Source organism: Sarcophilus harrisii, chromosome 4, assembly GCF_902635505.1.
Source record: "Sarcophilus harrisii chromosome 4, mSarHar1.11, whole genome shotgun sequence".
NCBI lineage: Eukaryota > Metazoa > Chordata > Mammalia > Dasyuromorphia > Dasyuridae > Sarcophilus > Sarcophilus harrisii.
In genome coordinates this window covers 425,734,368-425,753,032 of record NC_045429.1, presented here as the reverse complement: position 1 = coordinate 425,753,032, position 18,665 = coordinate 425,734,368, and the positions used below count along the sequence as shown (strand labels likewise).

Sequence of the window (18,665 nt, the reverse complement as noted above, 5' to 3'; positions counted from 1 at the left end):
TTCAACTTTAAATTTACAAGTGAGAAAACTGAAACAACGCAAGTTACATGACTTGTTGAAAAATCATCCATCCAGGAAGAGCTTTTCATTTACTGTCTTCTCCAAGAACCACACTGTCTTAAAACTTTTTACTGCATTTATTTTTCTGCCTTGTCCATATGCCTTTAAAAAATATTTTATTTTTTAATTGGCAAATTGTTTTTCTCCTACTCTATGCCTCTCCTTAATTGAGAATAAAAGAAAAATCTTACCAAGAAAGTCAAGCAAAAAAAATTTCCTCACTGGACATATCCAAAAAATATGCCTTATCCTGCCATGGAGTCCTTCCCTTCATCTATTAGGACATAGGAGTAATGTTTCATCATTAGTTCTCTGGAAATCATAGCTGTTCATTACCCTGATCAAAGTCCCAAATTCTTTCAAAGTTATTTGTCTCACTTTAATCTGTAGCATTTAATGTTAATCCTCCTAGGTTTCAATCTAACTAATCCTTTCAAAATTTCTTAGAACACAATATATTTCCTTAAATTATATACCATAAGTTGTCCAGTCGTGGACACCCTTCTCCCCTCATATTCCCAATTTCTGCTACCTCAAAAAGAGCTATGAATATTTTTTGTATTTTTATAGTTTCACTTCAGACTAATTATTCTTTAATCTCCCCTTTCCTGTTTTCCTGGACACATCCTGTCTTTCGAGTCCATAGACTTCTTTATCTGTCTTCCTGTGCTAACCTAATCTGACAAATGACTCACAGATTTTTTCTTTTTATATGGTACATTTTCTAGATCTCCTTAGATGAATTTGAGAGGAGGGAGAGTCTTAGTCTTTCTCCCTGCTATTCTGCCATCTTGATTCTGCCTGGAGTCCATCTTTTTCCTTAGCTATCCCCCTCCCTTCTTATGTCTGCCTCCTGGCTTCCCCAGTCATTTTGAATGGTAATTTCCCTTTGAGATAATCTCCAATTTGGTCTGTATGTTTGCATGCTGTCTCCTTATTTATACCAGGAGCACCTTGCCTTTCTTTGTATCCTCATAAATTAGCACAGTATAGTTAGAAGGCAAAAAACAACCCCTGATCTCATAGTATTTATAGTCCAATGGAGGACGCAACACACAAAAAACTACAGACCTTAATAAATGACCATGATTACAATTCAAATAAATTTATTTTCCAGGAGGATCTTATAGATGATCTAACTTTTCCTGTGACATTTCTTCTAGCAACACTATCCCTTCTTTGGCTCTGTAAATCTTTTCCAGTCTATAAAAAACTATTTCTTCTGCTCTGCTCAGAAGCTTAAGTAAGAGCTGTGGGGCCTGAGGAACCCAAACACTTTAGACCTACAGTTCTGGTTAGCTGTCAAGAGAATCTTTATGCAGCTCAGTAAGTTCTAACTTTTAAAGAAAGTAGGGTACCAGTGTAGATATTCTACCCAGCTCTGAAAATTATTCCTTTTCTGTGACTGATCCAGTACATATCTCTGTTCATTCCCTCCTTCATTCTCCTTGCTCCACTACCCCATAGATATTCAGCCCCTGAAATGGTTATTTTCATACCTGTAATGGGCTGAGGTTTGAGTTGATGCACTAAGGTCCCAAGTACGTGAGGCTAAATAGTAATTGAGCTATACTCTATTAATATACATGATTGGATAAAGAATGGTCCCTGCCCACTCTCAGTGCAAGTCCTGATGTGTTGTATAGGAAATGACGATTTTGGTGGGTGGAGGCAGGGAGACAGTAAGCGAAGCTGGGGGAGATTGGGCCTGGGTTCTATGCTGGTAGCTGCTGGTGGTGTGGCTGCTGGTCTGCTAGCTTCTTGACTCGGCTGCACACATTGCTATCGCCGATTCCCTTCCACCTCTGACCTTTCTTCACTGAGAATAAAGACTGACGATTTTCCCCTAACCTGAATTCCTGACTCCGGCTGATTTTAAAATACGCGATCTTCACACATACCAAACTGGAGAAATTCACTGAAAACAAAATGGAACTGTAACTTAAAGGAGGATACTCAATATGTCAACATAACTATGCAAATTAGATGGAAACACAATGTTAAACATTTGTGGTGTATTGATACAATTTATGTGGACAGAACAAAGATTTTTTTTTTTAAAGAAAAAAAAAAAAATGGTCAGTGTGGTTTGCTCCAGATCACACAGCTAAGGAGCTTGGACTCAAACCTTGTTCTTCTGATTACAAAAGCTTTTAAATCAATACAATGCTGACTCTCAAAAGTCCTACAGATAAAGGATGTAGATTTTTAAAAACAGAATGAAAAATGAATGGGGTAGGTGGGAAGAAGTGGGACTCCTCCAAATGTTTTTAAGTGCATAAAATAAATACAACAAATTATATAGGAAATGAATTATACTGAAACACAGTTAACAGAATATTAGAAAAACAAGTATAAATATTCCCTCCTCCCAGGTTAAGAACTCCTGGCCTAAAATGAAGGAGGCAAATCTGTCCTCAAAGAAATCACTGAGATTTGATGCAAAGAGATTTGTAACTGGAATACAGTTCTGAGAAAATCATTCAAAAACAAACAGGGGGCAGGACAAAATGTATATTAAAATATATTTATTTGAAGAAACTGAAGAAATGACATTGTCATCAAATTATATCGTAGACTACTTCAAAAACATGAGATAGTACTGTTAAAAACTATCTTTGCATGTATTTGAAAAATAAAAATACTATTAAAAACCAAATCAGGTACATCAGGAGAGGAGAATCTGATAGATATAGTCTGGCTAGTCTTTAGCAAAGTTTTTGATGAAATTTCTCATGCTTTTTGTATAGAAAAGAAAAGCCTAGGCTATACAAAAAGACAATTCATTGGATTTAGAAGTGGTTGAATGGCCAAGCTCAAAGAATGATCATTTACTGCTTACTGTCAACTTGGAAGGATTTTCCTGTGGAATGTTCCAGGGATTATGCTGGGCCCTGTGCTGTTTTAACCTAGTTTGGCAAAGATTTAAATAATGGGGATAGATGTCATGCTAATCAGCTTCACACCTGACACAATGCATGGAGAGACAGCTAGTAAAGTAGATAAAAGTAAGAATTTAAAAGATCTTGACAGGATAGGACACTATGCCACATATACTAAGATGAAATTTAAGAGGAACAAAAGTTTGAAGTTCACTAGTAAAAAGGAGGGGAAGAGCAGTTAAAAAAAAAAAAAACAAAATAAAAATGTAGACATTTTATGGACTGCAGACTCAATATGAATTAACAACGAGATATGTGGCAACTGAGAAAACTAATGCAATCTTAGGTTGCATTGAAAGCACAGTACCCACAACATTCAGAGTGACTTGTTCAGGATCACACAGCTAAGAAACGACACTTTAAAAAAAAAGAAGGTAAGAGGACAAATAGACATTTTAGTTAAATGAAACCAAAAGTGGCTTATCTCAAGATAAAGCCTATGAAACTATTAAGATCTAAGAGTGGGATCAAAGCTCCTTTTAATGAAATCTACATGAACTCTACTAAAATTTATCGACATGAAGAAATAATGAGTCATTTTTCTAGTCTCACTGGACACTATGCCTCCCAATAAACTGTGATTCAGCCCCATTGGCTTTCTCCCCTTATCGTCTAACAGAACATTCCAACTCCCATCACCACACCCCTTGCACTGTCCTTGACAACTACAAGAAATGCCCTCCTTCCTTATTTCTGCCTGAAAGAATGGTTTTCTTCCTGAGGTGACGTTTAGTATTACCCTTTATGAAGATTTTCCTTACTTTGACCAACTTCTAGTACCTTCTCCTACACTATATTTATCTACTTTGTATTTACATTGTTTTATTTGCATTCTGTGTATATGTATTTGTTTTCTCCCCATTAAAAATGTATGCTCCTAGAAAACATAATTCATTTTATCCTCTGTATATGTATAACCAGCACCCAACATATAGTAGGCACATAATGTTTGTTGACTGATTGATAATGATAATTCAGGACCAGGCTTTTGTCCAGAAATTACAGAAGGGTTAAAGACTAGCCTCAATGATCAAAGATTATACAAGGGAACTGTGGAGACAAGGCAATATTTTACTGCAGCCTTTAAACATTTAGTATCTATTAAATATCTAGATAGACATAATTGGATGTCCAGAATTATACATCAGAAGCTTGCTATCTCATGGACTGACATGACAAACCTTTTCATATTAGAAGTACAGACATAAAGTATCCTGGGTATTAGAATTAAGAGTGCCATCATACGTGGAAATACTGCTACAATTACATGTGCTGACATAGCATCAATTCATAAAAATTCAATAGTAACATTTTAAACAAATGTCATAATTCCAAATAATTGTTCTCTAAGCAACATAGAATTAAAAACTTTTAAGGCATAGACACTTGGCAAACAAAATAAAAATTCATAATAGAATAAGGTACAATTTAGCTCTATTGTTTTGTCTGCTACTGGAATTGTACAAGGATGCTTTTAGTAAGCCTACAGAAAATGAGCTTATATCCAAATCCTTCTGTTCAACTATAAAATCAGAGTTTTTTCATTCATCACTACAATAGTGACTTGTCCCAAGATCATTTCTACATGAACCCCATCAAAGATAAAGAAGATTGTAACAATAATTCTCCATAATTTCAACTTATCTTTCATGATGCACAGATAGTAAGGAGAGAGGATAATAGTAAAATATCTAGGAAAACTTTTGACAAGGTGATAAACAATATGTACTTCATAGACCCAGAAACTTTATGTAGTTGTGAGCATCAAGATATTGAGTGATTTGCTTGCCAGGGATAACAAGTCACTGTGTATCAGAAATAAAACATGAACTCAGATTTTCACGAGGGTCACCTCTCAATTTACAAAATGCCTCTTTTTCAATACATAAAAATGATATTGAAGAGATATTACAATTTCAAAAGGAAAAAGCTTGAAGAACCTTAAATTCTTCCACCTCCTTGTTACCCAGACCCATAAACTTGGTTATCATTCTCAACTCCTCCCTTCCACTCACCTTCAATGTGTTGCCAAATTTAGTGGTTTCTGTATCCAAAACACCTTGTTTTCCTTATCTCCATTAACAACCACAACTCTTATTCATCATTTCTCATCTGAACTACTGAAATAACCTACTAACTGATTTCCTTAACCTAAAAACCTCTCCCTACTTTGATCCATTCCTATCTTATCTGTTAAGGTGCTTTTTTCCCCTCTTGTTTTTCTTTCCTTTTTTTAACCGTAATATTTTTCCAATTACATGTAAAGCTAGTTTTCAATTTTCACTTTTTGTTGTGGTTTGCTTGAATTTTATTTTCTTTCTCTCTTTTTTAAACTTTTGATCGATTTTTCTTGTGCAGCAAGATGATATAAATGTATTCTTATATTGTATTTAACATATATATATTACCATGTTTAACTTATATTGGATTACATGCCGTCTAGGTGAGGGACTGGACAGAAGGGGAGGAAATATTGGAACAAGATTTTGCAAGGGTCAATGTTGAAAAATTAACCCTGCATTTTTGAAAACTGAAAATTTCAATTAAAAGAAAATAGTTTCCAACATCCATTTTTGTAAGATTTTGAGTTACAAAAATTTCCCCCTCCTTCCCTGTCTAAGACAGCAAACAATCTGATATAGGTTATACAAGAAAAATTATTTTAAACATATTTTCATATTAGTTATATTATTAAAGAAGACAGAGAACAAAAGGTTAAAACCACGAGAAAGATAAACAAAGGAAAAAATAGTATGCTCCAATCTGCATTCAGTCTCTATAGTTCTCTCTCTTTGTGTGGATGGCATTTTCCATCCCAAGTCTATTGGAATTGTCTTTGATTACCACACTGCTGAGAAGAGCCAAGTCTATCATAGTTAATCATCACACAACCTCAACTAATGAGCATCCACTCAATTTCCAGTTTTTTGCCACTACAAAAAGAATTGCTACAAACATTTTTGGTACATGTTTGTACCTTTTCTTTCTTTTGTGATCTCTTTATGATACAGATCCAGTAATGGTACTGCTGGATCAAAAGGTATGCATAGTTGTTATTATCATTTGGGCTCATATGCCTTCCAAAAGTAGCAAATAACAGGCTCATGAAAATGTGATTGCTACTTGAAGGAAAATACCATATCACCATCATCGGTGCCTATGTTCCCACCATGACGAATCCTGATGAGGTCAAAGAAAAATTTTATGAAGATCTGGAGACCCTTATCAAGGTGCCAAAAGAAGACAAGCTTATAATTCTGGGTGACTTTAACTGAGTATAGGCTCAGACTATCAGACATGGAGGGAGTCTCTGGGAGGGATAGAGTTGGAAAAAGCAACAATGGCCATTTACTATTGAAAACTTGTACATCTCATGATCTTTTCATTACCAACAATGCAATAAAAGCAACACAAAATAAAACTTTGTGGATACACCCTTGCAGCAAACATTGGCATTTAATAGACTATAAGAAGTTACAATAAGAAGAGACAAACAAACAGATGTGAAAGTGACCAAAGCAATGTGTGGGGCAGAATGCTGAATTGATCATATATTTTTTCTCTTCAAGATGAAAATTTGCATTCAACCAAAGTGGTGGCCAAGACAAAAAGACTACTAGAAGAATTAATGTCAACAGATTAGAGTGCTTCTCTGAGAAAGAATAATTTGTTTCCAATTTGGAAGATAAGTTAAGCCAACACACAGTTGGCAACAATGGAGCAGAAAAGGGGCAGGCAACTTTCATAGATTTTGCGTATATCAATGTATTCATTCATTTGGGTTAAAATACTCACAAATATCAAGACTGGTCCGATGAAAATGATGGGAAAATTCAGAAGCTGCTAAAAGAAAAACAAGATCTCTACTGGGTGTACTAGCAGGATAGTTCATCCATGTCTAATTCCATCAAAAGTAAAGTACAATTAAAATTTAAGAGAGATGCAAGATTCTTGGCTTAGTAAAAAGACAGAAGAAATTCAATTTTATGCTATTGGCAACAATCCAAAGTGTTTTTATGATGCCCTGAGTTATGGTGCATCTCAATTACTTAGCGCCACACTTAGGTTTACTTACATTACTTAGGTGCCACACTGATTGGTGATAAGGACTGGATCCTAAAAGAGATGAGTTGTATACTTCCATAGTGTTCTCAACAGACCATCATCAATCAGTAGCAGCAGCATTCATCAATCAATCAATCAATCATCAATCAATGCTGCCGCTACTGATTGTTTACCTCAAGTTGAAACCAATCACTCTCTAGTTGAAGTTTCAACTCAAGAGGCTTTGACTGCCATTAGGTTACTTTTGTGTGGTAAAGCAATGGGTGTAAATGAGATTTACAGGGCAGGTAGGGGGGCATACAAAAGCTGATTGACATTTTCCAGATTATACAGCAAAAAGAAGTTATACGTCTCAGGAGGAGTTCAAGGATGCCTCCATTATCCATCTTTATAAAGATAAAGGGAATCTTGACAATCCTGACAATCACAGGGAGGTCTTTCTCTTAGTCATTGCTGACACAACCCTCCCTCACTTAAATCTAATTCACTTGCATGATCTCCCTGATGTCATGGTCCTCTTAGGGAACCAAGGACAAGCAACAACACTGCCAGAGTCCTCCCTAATAGGCTGACCTAGAAAAAAAGCCAACTACTTCTTAGCCAGGAAAAATGCTAGGAGCAAAACAGAGATCTGCATACTACATACTTGTAGATTTGACCAAGGTCTCTGATACTGTCAATCATGAGGGCCTATGGACAATTATGTCAAAATTCAGTTGCTATAAGAAGTTCATCAGTACAATATGCCAATTTCACGATGGCATGTTTGACCGGGTTCTGGATAATGGGTAATATTCTTGAGCTTTCCTAGTCACCAATGAAGTGAAACAAGGCTGTGTGCTTGCTCCCATGCTAATTTTTAGCATGATGTTTTCAGCCATGTTGTCAAGCACCTTCAATGAGGACAAACATGGAATCAAAGTCAGTTACCACAGTAACACACAGTAAATTCTTCAACTTGAAAAGGCTATAAGTCAAAATTAAAGTGGAGGGAGTATGGGTACATGATTTTTTGTTTGCAGATGATTGTATACTCAGTGCAGCCTCTGAAATTGAAATATAATAAAGTATGAATCAATTCTCTGCTGCTTGTGCTAATTTTGGGCAAACAATTAACAAGAAAACACAGGTCCTCCCATGAGCCAGCAGCACAATATCCATACGTGGAATGAGTAGTTACAATAAATGGTGAGGTTTTGAATGCTGTGGATAAGTTCTCACCTTGTATACTTTCTAGGGATGTCCACATTGATAAGAGATTGACACATGCATTGCCAGAAGTTCGCTCAGTGTTTGGATGCTCTGAAGAAAAGTATGGGAGAAGATTCTGAAGATCACCTGGCAGGATAAGACACTGGCCACTGAGGTCCTTTCTCAAACTAAACTGCCAAGCATTCCAACTCTACTGCAGTGAGTACAACTCTGTTGGGCTGGCCACATTGTTCCAATGTCAAATGTAGGCTTGCCAAAAAAACTATCTTATGGAGGAGCCAGTGCTCATAAGATGGTCAAAAAAAAAGTAATACAAGGACACTCTCAAGGTTTCTCTTAAGAACTTTAGAATTGACTGTAGGACATGAGAAACCCTGGCATAGGACCGCCTAGCATGATGTGCCCTCACCAGAGAAGGAAGATGTGCTCTATGAGCAAAGTAGAATGAAGTTAGCCCAAAAGAAACGTGAGATGAGCAAAATTAGTGAAGCTACCCCAAATGTTCATATGGACTATTTGTGTCTGACCTGTGGCAGAATGCTCTGGACTTGTATTGGCCACATTGTGACTCAATTGTAACACAGTGATGCTATTTTGGTTCTCTCTCTCACTTTAAAATTATTATAGCTTTTTATTTACAAGACATATGCATGGGTAATTTTCAGCATTGAGCCTTGCAAAATCTTCTGTTCCAACTTTTCCCCTCCTCCCCCCCAACCCTTCCCCTAGATGGCAGGTAGATCCATACATGTTAAATGCAATATATGTATACATATTTACACAGTTATCTTACTGCACAAGAAAAAATGGATTTAGAAAGAAGGTAAAAATAACCCGAGAAGGAAAACAAAAATGCAAGCATACAATAACAGAAGGAGTGGAAATGCTATGTTGTGGTCCACACTCATTTCCCACAGTTCTTTCGCTGGGTGTAGCTGGTTATCTTCATTACTGAACAATTGGAACTGATTTGGTTCATTTCATTGTTTAAGAGAGCCACGTCCATCACTATTTTAGTCCTCTTTGAGAACGAAGGGCATCAACCAACCAACTAGTCCTAAGGACATAGTCCAAAATTGCTCTCCAGGATGGTTGGATCATTTCATAACTCAACCAACAATGTAGTAGTGTCCCCTCTTTTCCCACATCCTATTTAATATTTATTATTATCTTTTCCTGTCATTTTAGCCAATCTGATAGTGTGAGGTGATATCCCAGAGTTGTCTTAATTTGTATTGCTCTAATTAATAGTAATTTAGAGCATTTTTTCCAGATGACTATAGATGGCTTTAATTTTTTCATCTGAAAACTGCCTGCCTTTGACCATTTATCAATTGAGGATAAATTTGACTCAGTTCTCTAAATATTTTAGAAATAAGGCCTTTACCAGAAATACTAGCTATAAAAAAATTGTTTCCCAGCTTTCTGCTTCTACTATTTCAAAGTTTATGTTTTAGTTATGTCACCTTCCTGCTCAATGAACTTCAGTGGTTCCCTATCACCTCAAGGATCAAATATCTCCTACTTTGTTGGCACTGAAAGCTCTTCATAGCCTGTCATCTTCCTTCCTTTTTAGTCTTTTAATACTTTTCTTCACTTCCATTCATGTGTTCTATGATCAACAACACTGGTCTACTTGAAACAACTTCAAACAACATCTATATCTGGTCTTTACTTCTTTGTAAGTCTCTTACCTTGAGAATGCTTTGCCCTTTCACCTACTTCTTAGTTTTCCTGACTTCTTTTAGAACCTAGGTGAGTCACTTAATCCCAATTGTTTCACCAAAAAAACCCCCAAACCAAATCAAAACAACAACAACAAAAAAAAAATCCAACCCCACACACAAATAAAATACTGCTGTGTTATCACAAAACTTTAACAGTTCTGCATTCATGGCCTAAATGGCCTATTCATTTACAGAAAATAAATAAAACAGACATACACAGTAACAATGCTTGATTATATAATCTCCTTGAAAAAAATGTTCTCTACTAAAAACCTACCAACAACATAATGATGTGAAGAATTGATTAAAAAAAAAACGTAGCATTTTTCTAGTAAGCCTACTTAAGTCACTAAGGTTCTGTCTAGCTTTAAATCAATCACTCTTCTTACCCCGCCCCCCAATAGAGAATAAAGTATAAATAGAAGGCATATACCTGAACAAAATTCCCAAACTAAAAACTCCTAAGATCATAGCCAAAATCCATGGCTTCCAGGACAAAGAAAAAATAGAGCAAATATCTAGAAAAAAAGAATCCAAGCACTAAGAAGTTACAGTCAGAAACAAATTATAAGCCCTCACTATAAAAGAACACAAAACTTGGAATGCAATAATCTAGAAGGCAGAAAATATATATGGGTTTATAGACAAAAATAATTTATTCAGCAAAACTTAGTTTTTACTCCAGGGGAAAAAATGGACCTTTAATTAAACAGAGGATTTCCAAGCATTCCTGATGAAAAGACTAAAATTATGAAGAAACTCTGAAATTCAAACACAGGTGTGAAGAGAAACATAAAAAGGTAAATATGAATGAATATTGATGAAGGACAAAATGCTCACATTCACATATGGGGAGATAATACATATATCCCCCCTCTGAACTCCATTCTCATCAGGAGTCATAGAGGGAGTCCAATTAGATAAGTTCTAGGAGTAGTTGTTATACCTTGATGAACTGAAGAACTGAAAGGGAGAGTAAGAGAACCACATTACAATGGATGAACTAGTGTACATAAATATTATGGAATACTAATGTGCTGATTTCTTATCAACATAATGACCAACTATGATTTCAGAATACTAATGATGAAACATGCTACCTATACCGTCTCTTATAGCACTAAAGGTATAGCAATGAAGGATTCAAAATGAAAAAAAAAAAAAAAAAATGAGACCAATTTTTATTTTATTTTATTTTTTTTTGGGAGATGGCCAGTGTGGCAATTTATTTAGCCTGCCAATACATGTTTGTAATGGGTTTGGTTTTTCTTCTTTCCTAAAATGGCAGGGAGAGAAGGAGTTGGATGATTAAAACAAAATATTTTTTGAAAAATTAAAAAACAAAAACTCAAAACATTTTAGTACTATAACAAAATACAACTGAAAATAAAATTTAGCTGATAAAAAAAAATTAGGACAGCCCAATTTAAAGACACATATTAAAAGTATTGTGTATGAGGAACTGTTAAGGAGCAGTATGGCTGCAGCAGAAATAGCTTTCATTTTCATAATATAATTCTTAGAATGAAGTGTATTGCATAATGTTTTATCCAATAGATTTAAATTAAAAAAATTTTTTATAGATGCTTAAAAAAATTAAATGTTACTGTCATCTTCCAATTACCCCCTTGCTTAAAAAGAAAAAATTGCAGTCATATGAAGAAACCAATAAACTTATTATGTCTGTTAGTATATCTCCCAAATGCCATTTGTGGTTCTTTCTGTAGAGAAGAAGGTTGCTTGATCACTGCTCCTTTAAAGCCAAGATTGGGCCACACAGTATTTCTAGGGAAATGATTTACTATTTTGCAGAGGGTGAGGTGAGGGGTGGCGGTAGTAAATGTTTGTATAGATTGTATATGTCATCTGCACTAAGGTAAAAAGTCACAAAAATGAGTAGCCTCTAATATTTATATAATTGTTGGGATTGTTTATGTCTATCCAACTGTTAGAATGTCTATTTACTTTATTACATCCACTGCCAACAAGCACATACTTATGTGTGTGTTATGTATGTATGTATGTATATATGTGCACGTATATGCACATATGCACAGAAACAGAAAAAAATGAGCACTTATAGATAAAACCTCTCTTTTATCTTTTCTGATTATTTTCTTTTTCTATCCCCTATACTTTCCTAATTTTACAAACTGATCTCAACTTATTTATTCAACCATACCTGACACTTCCAAGGGCAATTGGGGAAGCCTTGGTGCCCTTAGCACTCTTCCCACCTGTTAGCAGGTGAAATGAGGCAAAATAAACATTGAGAGCAAGCAATCATAAAGGGTTAATGAGGAAAATGAGAAACCAGGGCTTTACCTCTGCAATAGCAGAGGTGTGTTTTTCAGTCGTCTGGTTTTTTTTATCATGAAACAAAGGTTATCATCAGAATAGTCCCAAAGCTCAACCAAACTCCCCTACCCCCAATGTCCTTTCCAATTAAGTTTTCTGTCTGTCTTGTGTTCATTGCTCACTTGAATCCTTGAATATAGCTTGTATTATTTGATAGAAAAAAAATTTTGGACTTAGGAATTAGAAGACATGTGTTAAATGCGATTTATGGGTCACAAGTCACTCAACTTCCCATCTGCCCTCTCCCCACCCCCAGCCCAGTTTTCTTAACTATAAAACAGGGATGGTAACACGTGTACTACCAATCTCACATAGGTTCTGGGAAGAAAAGTTTGCTACAAGAATGGAAACTATTATTCTTGTTACTACCTTCTCTTTTTCCTTGGCATTAACTTCAAGTCTCTCTCAAGTCTTCTTTCATTGTAATTATTTAAGTTCTGAGCAGGGAAGGATCTTGGGGTTGAAACTTTTGGTTTGTAAAACATCTGCGATATCCTTCTACTCCTGGACTGAACACTCCCAGAGGAAATCACACAACTCTGGTAGTTGAGCCCACTATTTCCTTAAGCTATTTCCTCTATCTTTCTTCCTTTCAGTTGAGTCTAGAAAAAGCTTTTCATACAACTTTGGCTTCAAAATTCAGATTTCTTTTGTATTTTCAAAAGTGTGTCCTACTTCATAATTCAGCTGGAACAATACTACAACTTTTGTCACTGAGGCCATTCCCCCAATTATTTTCTTCTCTTTTAGCTTCTGTAAGACTATTCTCTTCTGGTTCTCCAGTTACGTTTGGCCATACTGTTTTTGCCCATAAGTATGAGTTTCACTGAAGGTTCTATCGTAAGTTCTGTCCCTTTCTCCTACTTTGATTTCATCTATATATAGTTTCAAATATCACCACTATGCAGATTACTCTAAACCTATACAATAATTCTCTGTTAAATGCTACTGAAATAGGATTGCTCCCTAAACATACTCTTCAAAAAGTCCTCTATTTCTGTTAAAGATATCAGTGTCCTTCTATCCTTACAGATTTGCAATTTTATAGTCATTCTTGAGTCTTTCCTAAGGCTAAGACATCCTGAGAATTAGCTGACAAATTTAGCCTTTTAACTAATCATTTTGCTTCTATCTACTTGCTTTATTTTCTAGTTTTCACAAGGACAAGAAATACTTTGTCAGAAGTTTTGTTACAATCTAGGTCTGTGACATTCCCAGAATTTTCCTCATTTACCATCTTGACAATCCTATCCAAAAAGGATCCACTAAAGTAAGAAAAATATTATTCTATACACATGAGAATTATAAAGAAATATACAAGTAGACAACGAATAAGTGGCACAAATTTAAAAAATTCTAAGTCAATTATAAAATATAAGGGAAAAAGATCATTCAAGCAAATTCTTGTCAGGTGCAAAAAGAAATTAAGATACAATTTTAAAAACTTAAAAGAATACTTACTTCACCAGAGAGGCAGCTTCAGGAAGCACTTCAGCAAATGATTCGCGGAATATGATTGCATTTTTCCGTTTACAGTTCTGTATAACATCATTGGCCAGGTAAAAAAGATTCAGTCGGTGTGGAAAGGCAGCTAGAGATGAATAAAGATTTTTTTAAAAATTAGTACTTGTATGGGATATTACTGCACACAGTATTCTCAACTACATTGTAGGTATGTCTATTTTCTATTTCATCAGATTGATTGGATGACAGTAAGACCAAAAGAGAGGTACTTTGATGTTCAAACACCTGAATAAGCTGTTTTCTAGAGAAATATATGAAATTCTGAAGGGTTATTATGATATTTGACCCTTTATCGTCAAGTAAATTAAACCTATAATTTACAAAAGAAATGTAATATAAAAGTCAACAATTAATACCTGAGTATTTTAAGGTAACTTTAGGCTGTCACTAGGGAATACAGCAGGTGAAATATCTTATAGCTGATATTTTATTTAGGTGGGAAAATAACTTAGAAAATTCAAAGGATAAATTCCCCATCTCTACTGGCTTTTTGCCAGCAAGATTCACCATGGTAACCTGAGATCTACCTGAAAGGAATAATCATAATGTCTAATCTAATACTAAAACTAATAGTCACTAAAAAAAAAAAAAAAAAGTCAACTTTAATACAGAAAAGTAAATAGCTGAACAAAAACACATGTAGCTCCTAGCATACTTTGGTCAGCAGCTCTTTTGTTGGGTGCAATAGTCTGACTGCATGGCAGAGATATGATGGGGGAGAGAAGAGGATCCAAAAAAAGTACAAAACTTAGATGCTAGCTATGGGACTCTGGGCAAGTCGCTTGTCCTCAGTAATAATTTTCATTGGAATTTCCTTCACAGATAAAATTACAAATATAAATCCACTCTTCCAACCCCCCTTCCCTGATGATGATGACAAGAACCCTTGTTGGTTTCCTCAGAAAACTTAAAAGCAAGTAGAGAAAATGAGATGTATACATATTTAAAAGATCAACTAAAAAAAGTCAAGTTATTACCAAAAGGATAGTTGGGGGTGGTATCTATCTATCTTATCTATCTATCTATCTATCTATCTATCTATACACATATTAATGGAAAAAATGACAAAGTGGGACCAAGGAAATGCAGGTCTAGGTTTAGTCTCTGGACTAGCAAATTAACCTCAAATTTATTCACCTGTGAAATGAAAGGACTTAGAACAAGATGACCTAAGATCTATTCCAAGTAACAATGATGTAAATATTCTAGAACTAAAAGGAAAGGATAATCATTCCCAGAGTGATCAGGAAGGCTTCAAAGTAGAATTGGTATTTGAACATGAAAAATAGGTAGTAATTTAAAAATGCAAAGAAATGAGAACCATATTCCAATAATAACTGGAGAGCAAAGATAATTTAGAAACATGTTATTAAAATGGAGAAGTTCTTTCTGAAGGAAAACAAGGAAGGGGAGGATGGAAAATTAATGATCTATTCATTTTAGGGCAAAGATTTTGCATAGGGGAATAGAGGAATTAAAGGATGATCACATTTTATTGAATTTTGATGACACAAATTTGATAAATTATCAGTTTTTTAAAGTTATTCAATTCAACAAGGCACTAATTGTGCAAGACATAAGGGATAAAAGGCAAAAATAAAAAAATCTATGTAAGTTAATTATTAGTTGACAAATTCCGAATACATATATGTTGTTTCTTCTTGGCTATTTTCACACTGTTCCTCCTGAACCCTAGATATCATCTACACCCCAACCTCATTCAAACTTTAGAAACCAGGCTGACTGGTAAGAAATGAGCCACTGCTTTACTTCGCCTATCACCAGCCTACAGATGGGCTTCCCTCATCCCTTTTCAAGCTTACCTTTTCACACTGTAGCTAATCCTTCTGAATATAAGCTCTTTGAGGACAGGAATTATTTTGCTTGCTGCTATTTAGTCTCAGTGCTTAGCACATAATTAAGCATGGACCTTCTTTCCTTCCTTCCTATCTATCTATCTGTCATGCTTGTCAAGGTTTTCATTTATCTTTGGTGTTTATTTGTAGTCCCTCCGAATCTCAAAGCAAAAAGACTTGAATAAGTCATGTTCTCAAGGGTAACTTTCACTGAAAAAAGGTCAAAAAACTTTTAAGCTCCTTCTCCCTAAGAGTCTCTCCATTTCATGACTAAGGGATAATACGTAATCTTCCAGTCATTCAACTTCAGAAAGATTCACCTTCTGACTACCTATTCTTAGGCTCCTTGAGTCAAATATCTATCTTTTTTTCTTTACATCTCCTCTCTCTTTTTCTTTCTATTCCTGTCCTCACCACCCTTATAATCTTATGGTCTATCTAATTTCCATCTATTCTCCAATCTCTTTCTGCCCTTTCCAAGCCATCAAACATAGTGGTCCCAGACTAAACTTTTTACAAAAATATTTTGATTTCTTAATTCTCCCACTAAAAACTCTTTGTAGATTTCTTCACTGCAAATAGTTGGCAAAAAACACCTTCACTATTTAGTCCTCACCAACATACTGTTTCCCTCTCAACTTATCTGTGTTTCTCCCTCCTTTAATAAAGAGGATAGGATCTGTGATTTATTTGTATAGGAAATACTTAATAAGGAAACTCTATATGCCTTTATAAATGTTTTATAACTTAAGGGTCTTAGAGAGTTGTTTGGGGCATGGGAAGTTAAACCAATCTCTAGGGAAATTCAGTCATGATATATCAACAAAAGTATTACTGAATCCAGGTTAGATCTTTCTATACAGAGACGCAGAGTCTTTGGCCTAATGTCATCCATCCATAGTGCAGGAAGTTTCACTCTTGTACAACTACTTGGAAATAATACTCATCTCTTCATCTCATTTTGCTGTGGTCTCAGACATGGCAACTTTGTTTTCTTTATGCTATGCCTCCCCCCAAACACTTTTTACAAGGAAGCAAATCATAGAACAATTAACTTTTCACTTCAGCACAAAGTCTGGGAAGATCTTTAAATGTAAACATAGTTCATTTGTCAATACTATTTCCTCTTCTCCCAGCAACCCCAGATTAATTTTTTAAAAAACAAAATTAGTAACTCAGAGCTTCTGATAAATTATGAAAAAGAGAATTACATATGAAATCAGATTTTTTAAAAAACAAACTGTAAATTGTTAATTAGAACTGTAATTCCAATACTGTCCAGTTACTTATCTCTTTTAGAACTTCTGCTCTTTTCTGTATATACTACAAATGTTTCATTAATAATCCTCCCCCAGTTCCAATGACCTGACAATGAAAAGAGCCATCTACACCCAGAGTGAGAAAAGTAGGAACTGAATGTGGATAGTATTTTCACTCTTTTTGGTGTTGTTTTTTTGCATTTTGTTTTCTTTCTCTTTTTTCCTTCTTGATCTGATTTTTCTTGTGCAGCAAGATAATTATATAACTATGTATACATATATTAGATTTAACACATTTTTATTTTATTTTTCTTTCCTTTTTTAAAATTTAAAGCATTTTATTTACAAAACACATGCATGAGTAATTTTTCAACATTGACCTTTGCAAAACTGTCTGTTCTAAATTTTTCCCTCCTTCTCCCCACCCTTTCCCCTAGATGGTAGGTAGTCCCAATACATAATATATTATTTTTCTTTTTTTTTTAATAGCTTTTTATTTACAAGATATATGCATGGGTAATATTTCAGCATTGACCCTTGCAAAACCTGTTCCAACTTTTCTGCTCCTTCCTCCCCATCCCTTCCCCTAGATGCCAGGCAGATGAATACATGTTAAAGTATATGTGAAATACAATGTATGTATACATATCCATACAGTTATTTTGCTGCACAAGAAAAATCGGATTTAGAAATAAGGTAAAATTAACCTGAGAAGGAAATCAAAAACGCAAGTGGACAAAAACAGGAGTGGGAAATGCTGTATTGTGGTTCACACTAATTCATCTCCCAGAGTTCTTTCTCTGGGTGTAGTTGGTTCAGTTCATTACTGCCCTATTGGAACTGATTTGGTTCATCTCATTGTTGAAGTATATAATGATTTCCTGGTCCTGCTCATTTCACTCAGCATCATCAAGTTTCTCCAGGCCTTTCTGAAATCATCCTGCTGGTCATTTCTTACAGAACAATAATATTTTGATCCAAACTAAACACCTTTCTTCCCCCCCCCCCTTTTAAAAAAGTTTTTAAATATTTATTCTTAAAAATTTTATTATAGATGTTTATTTACAAAACATATGCATGAGTAATTTTTCAACACTGACCCTTGCAAAACTTCTGTTCCAAAATTTTCCCTCCTTCCCTCCATCCTCTCCCCTAGATGGCAGGTAGTCCAATACATATTAAATATGTTAAATCCAATATATGCATACACATAAAAGTCATGGTTGTCCAGCAAAATGAAGTGTTCTTAAACCTTTGACATTGTCTTTCATGATTAAGTTGTACCAAAATGTTAATTGAGGGGAAGTGTATGGTGAAGAGAGTTATAGATGTGTATTTAGAAGGAAATGAATTAAAATTCACTATCAATGTGATCCTGGGTAAAATCACTGTTGTCTTAGCCTCAGCTTCCTCACCTGAAAAATAGGGATTATAATATCACCTGATTTATAGGATTATTTGCAAGGATCAAGTGAAATAATATAAGCATGAATTACATTACTATGTAAATGTTAGCTGCTATTTAATTTGGTTTAATTAAATTCTGAATAGAACTTTTTATTCTGCCAATACATGTTGGTCCATAATCAACAATTATTCTCATGGTCATTTTTTTAATCCCCCAAATATTTATTTCTTAGCACTGTAATTGGAAATAACCAA

General features: G+C 34.9%; 1 protein-coding gene across 5 annotated transcripts in view; it reads right to left on the bottom strand.

The window, feature by feature from the left end:
* Positions 1-18,665, bottom strand: part of RPRD2 (regulation of nuclear pre-mRNA domain containing 2) — a 79,042-nt gene that overhangs the window by 36,451 nt on the left and 23,926 nt on the right. For all 5 annotated transcript variants that reach the window (XM_031967460.1, XM_031967459.1, XM_031967462.1 and 2 more), the window contains exon 2: positions 13,826-13,955. In XM_031967460.1, the coding sequence (XP_031823320.1) occupies positions 13,826-13,955 (130 nt within the window). The remainder of the gene's footprint in view (positions 1-13,825; positions 13,956-18,665) is intronic.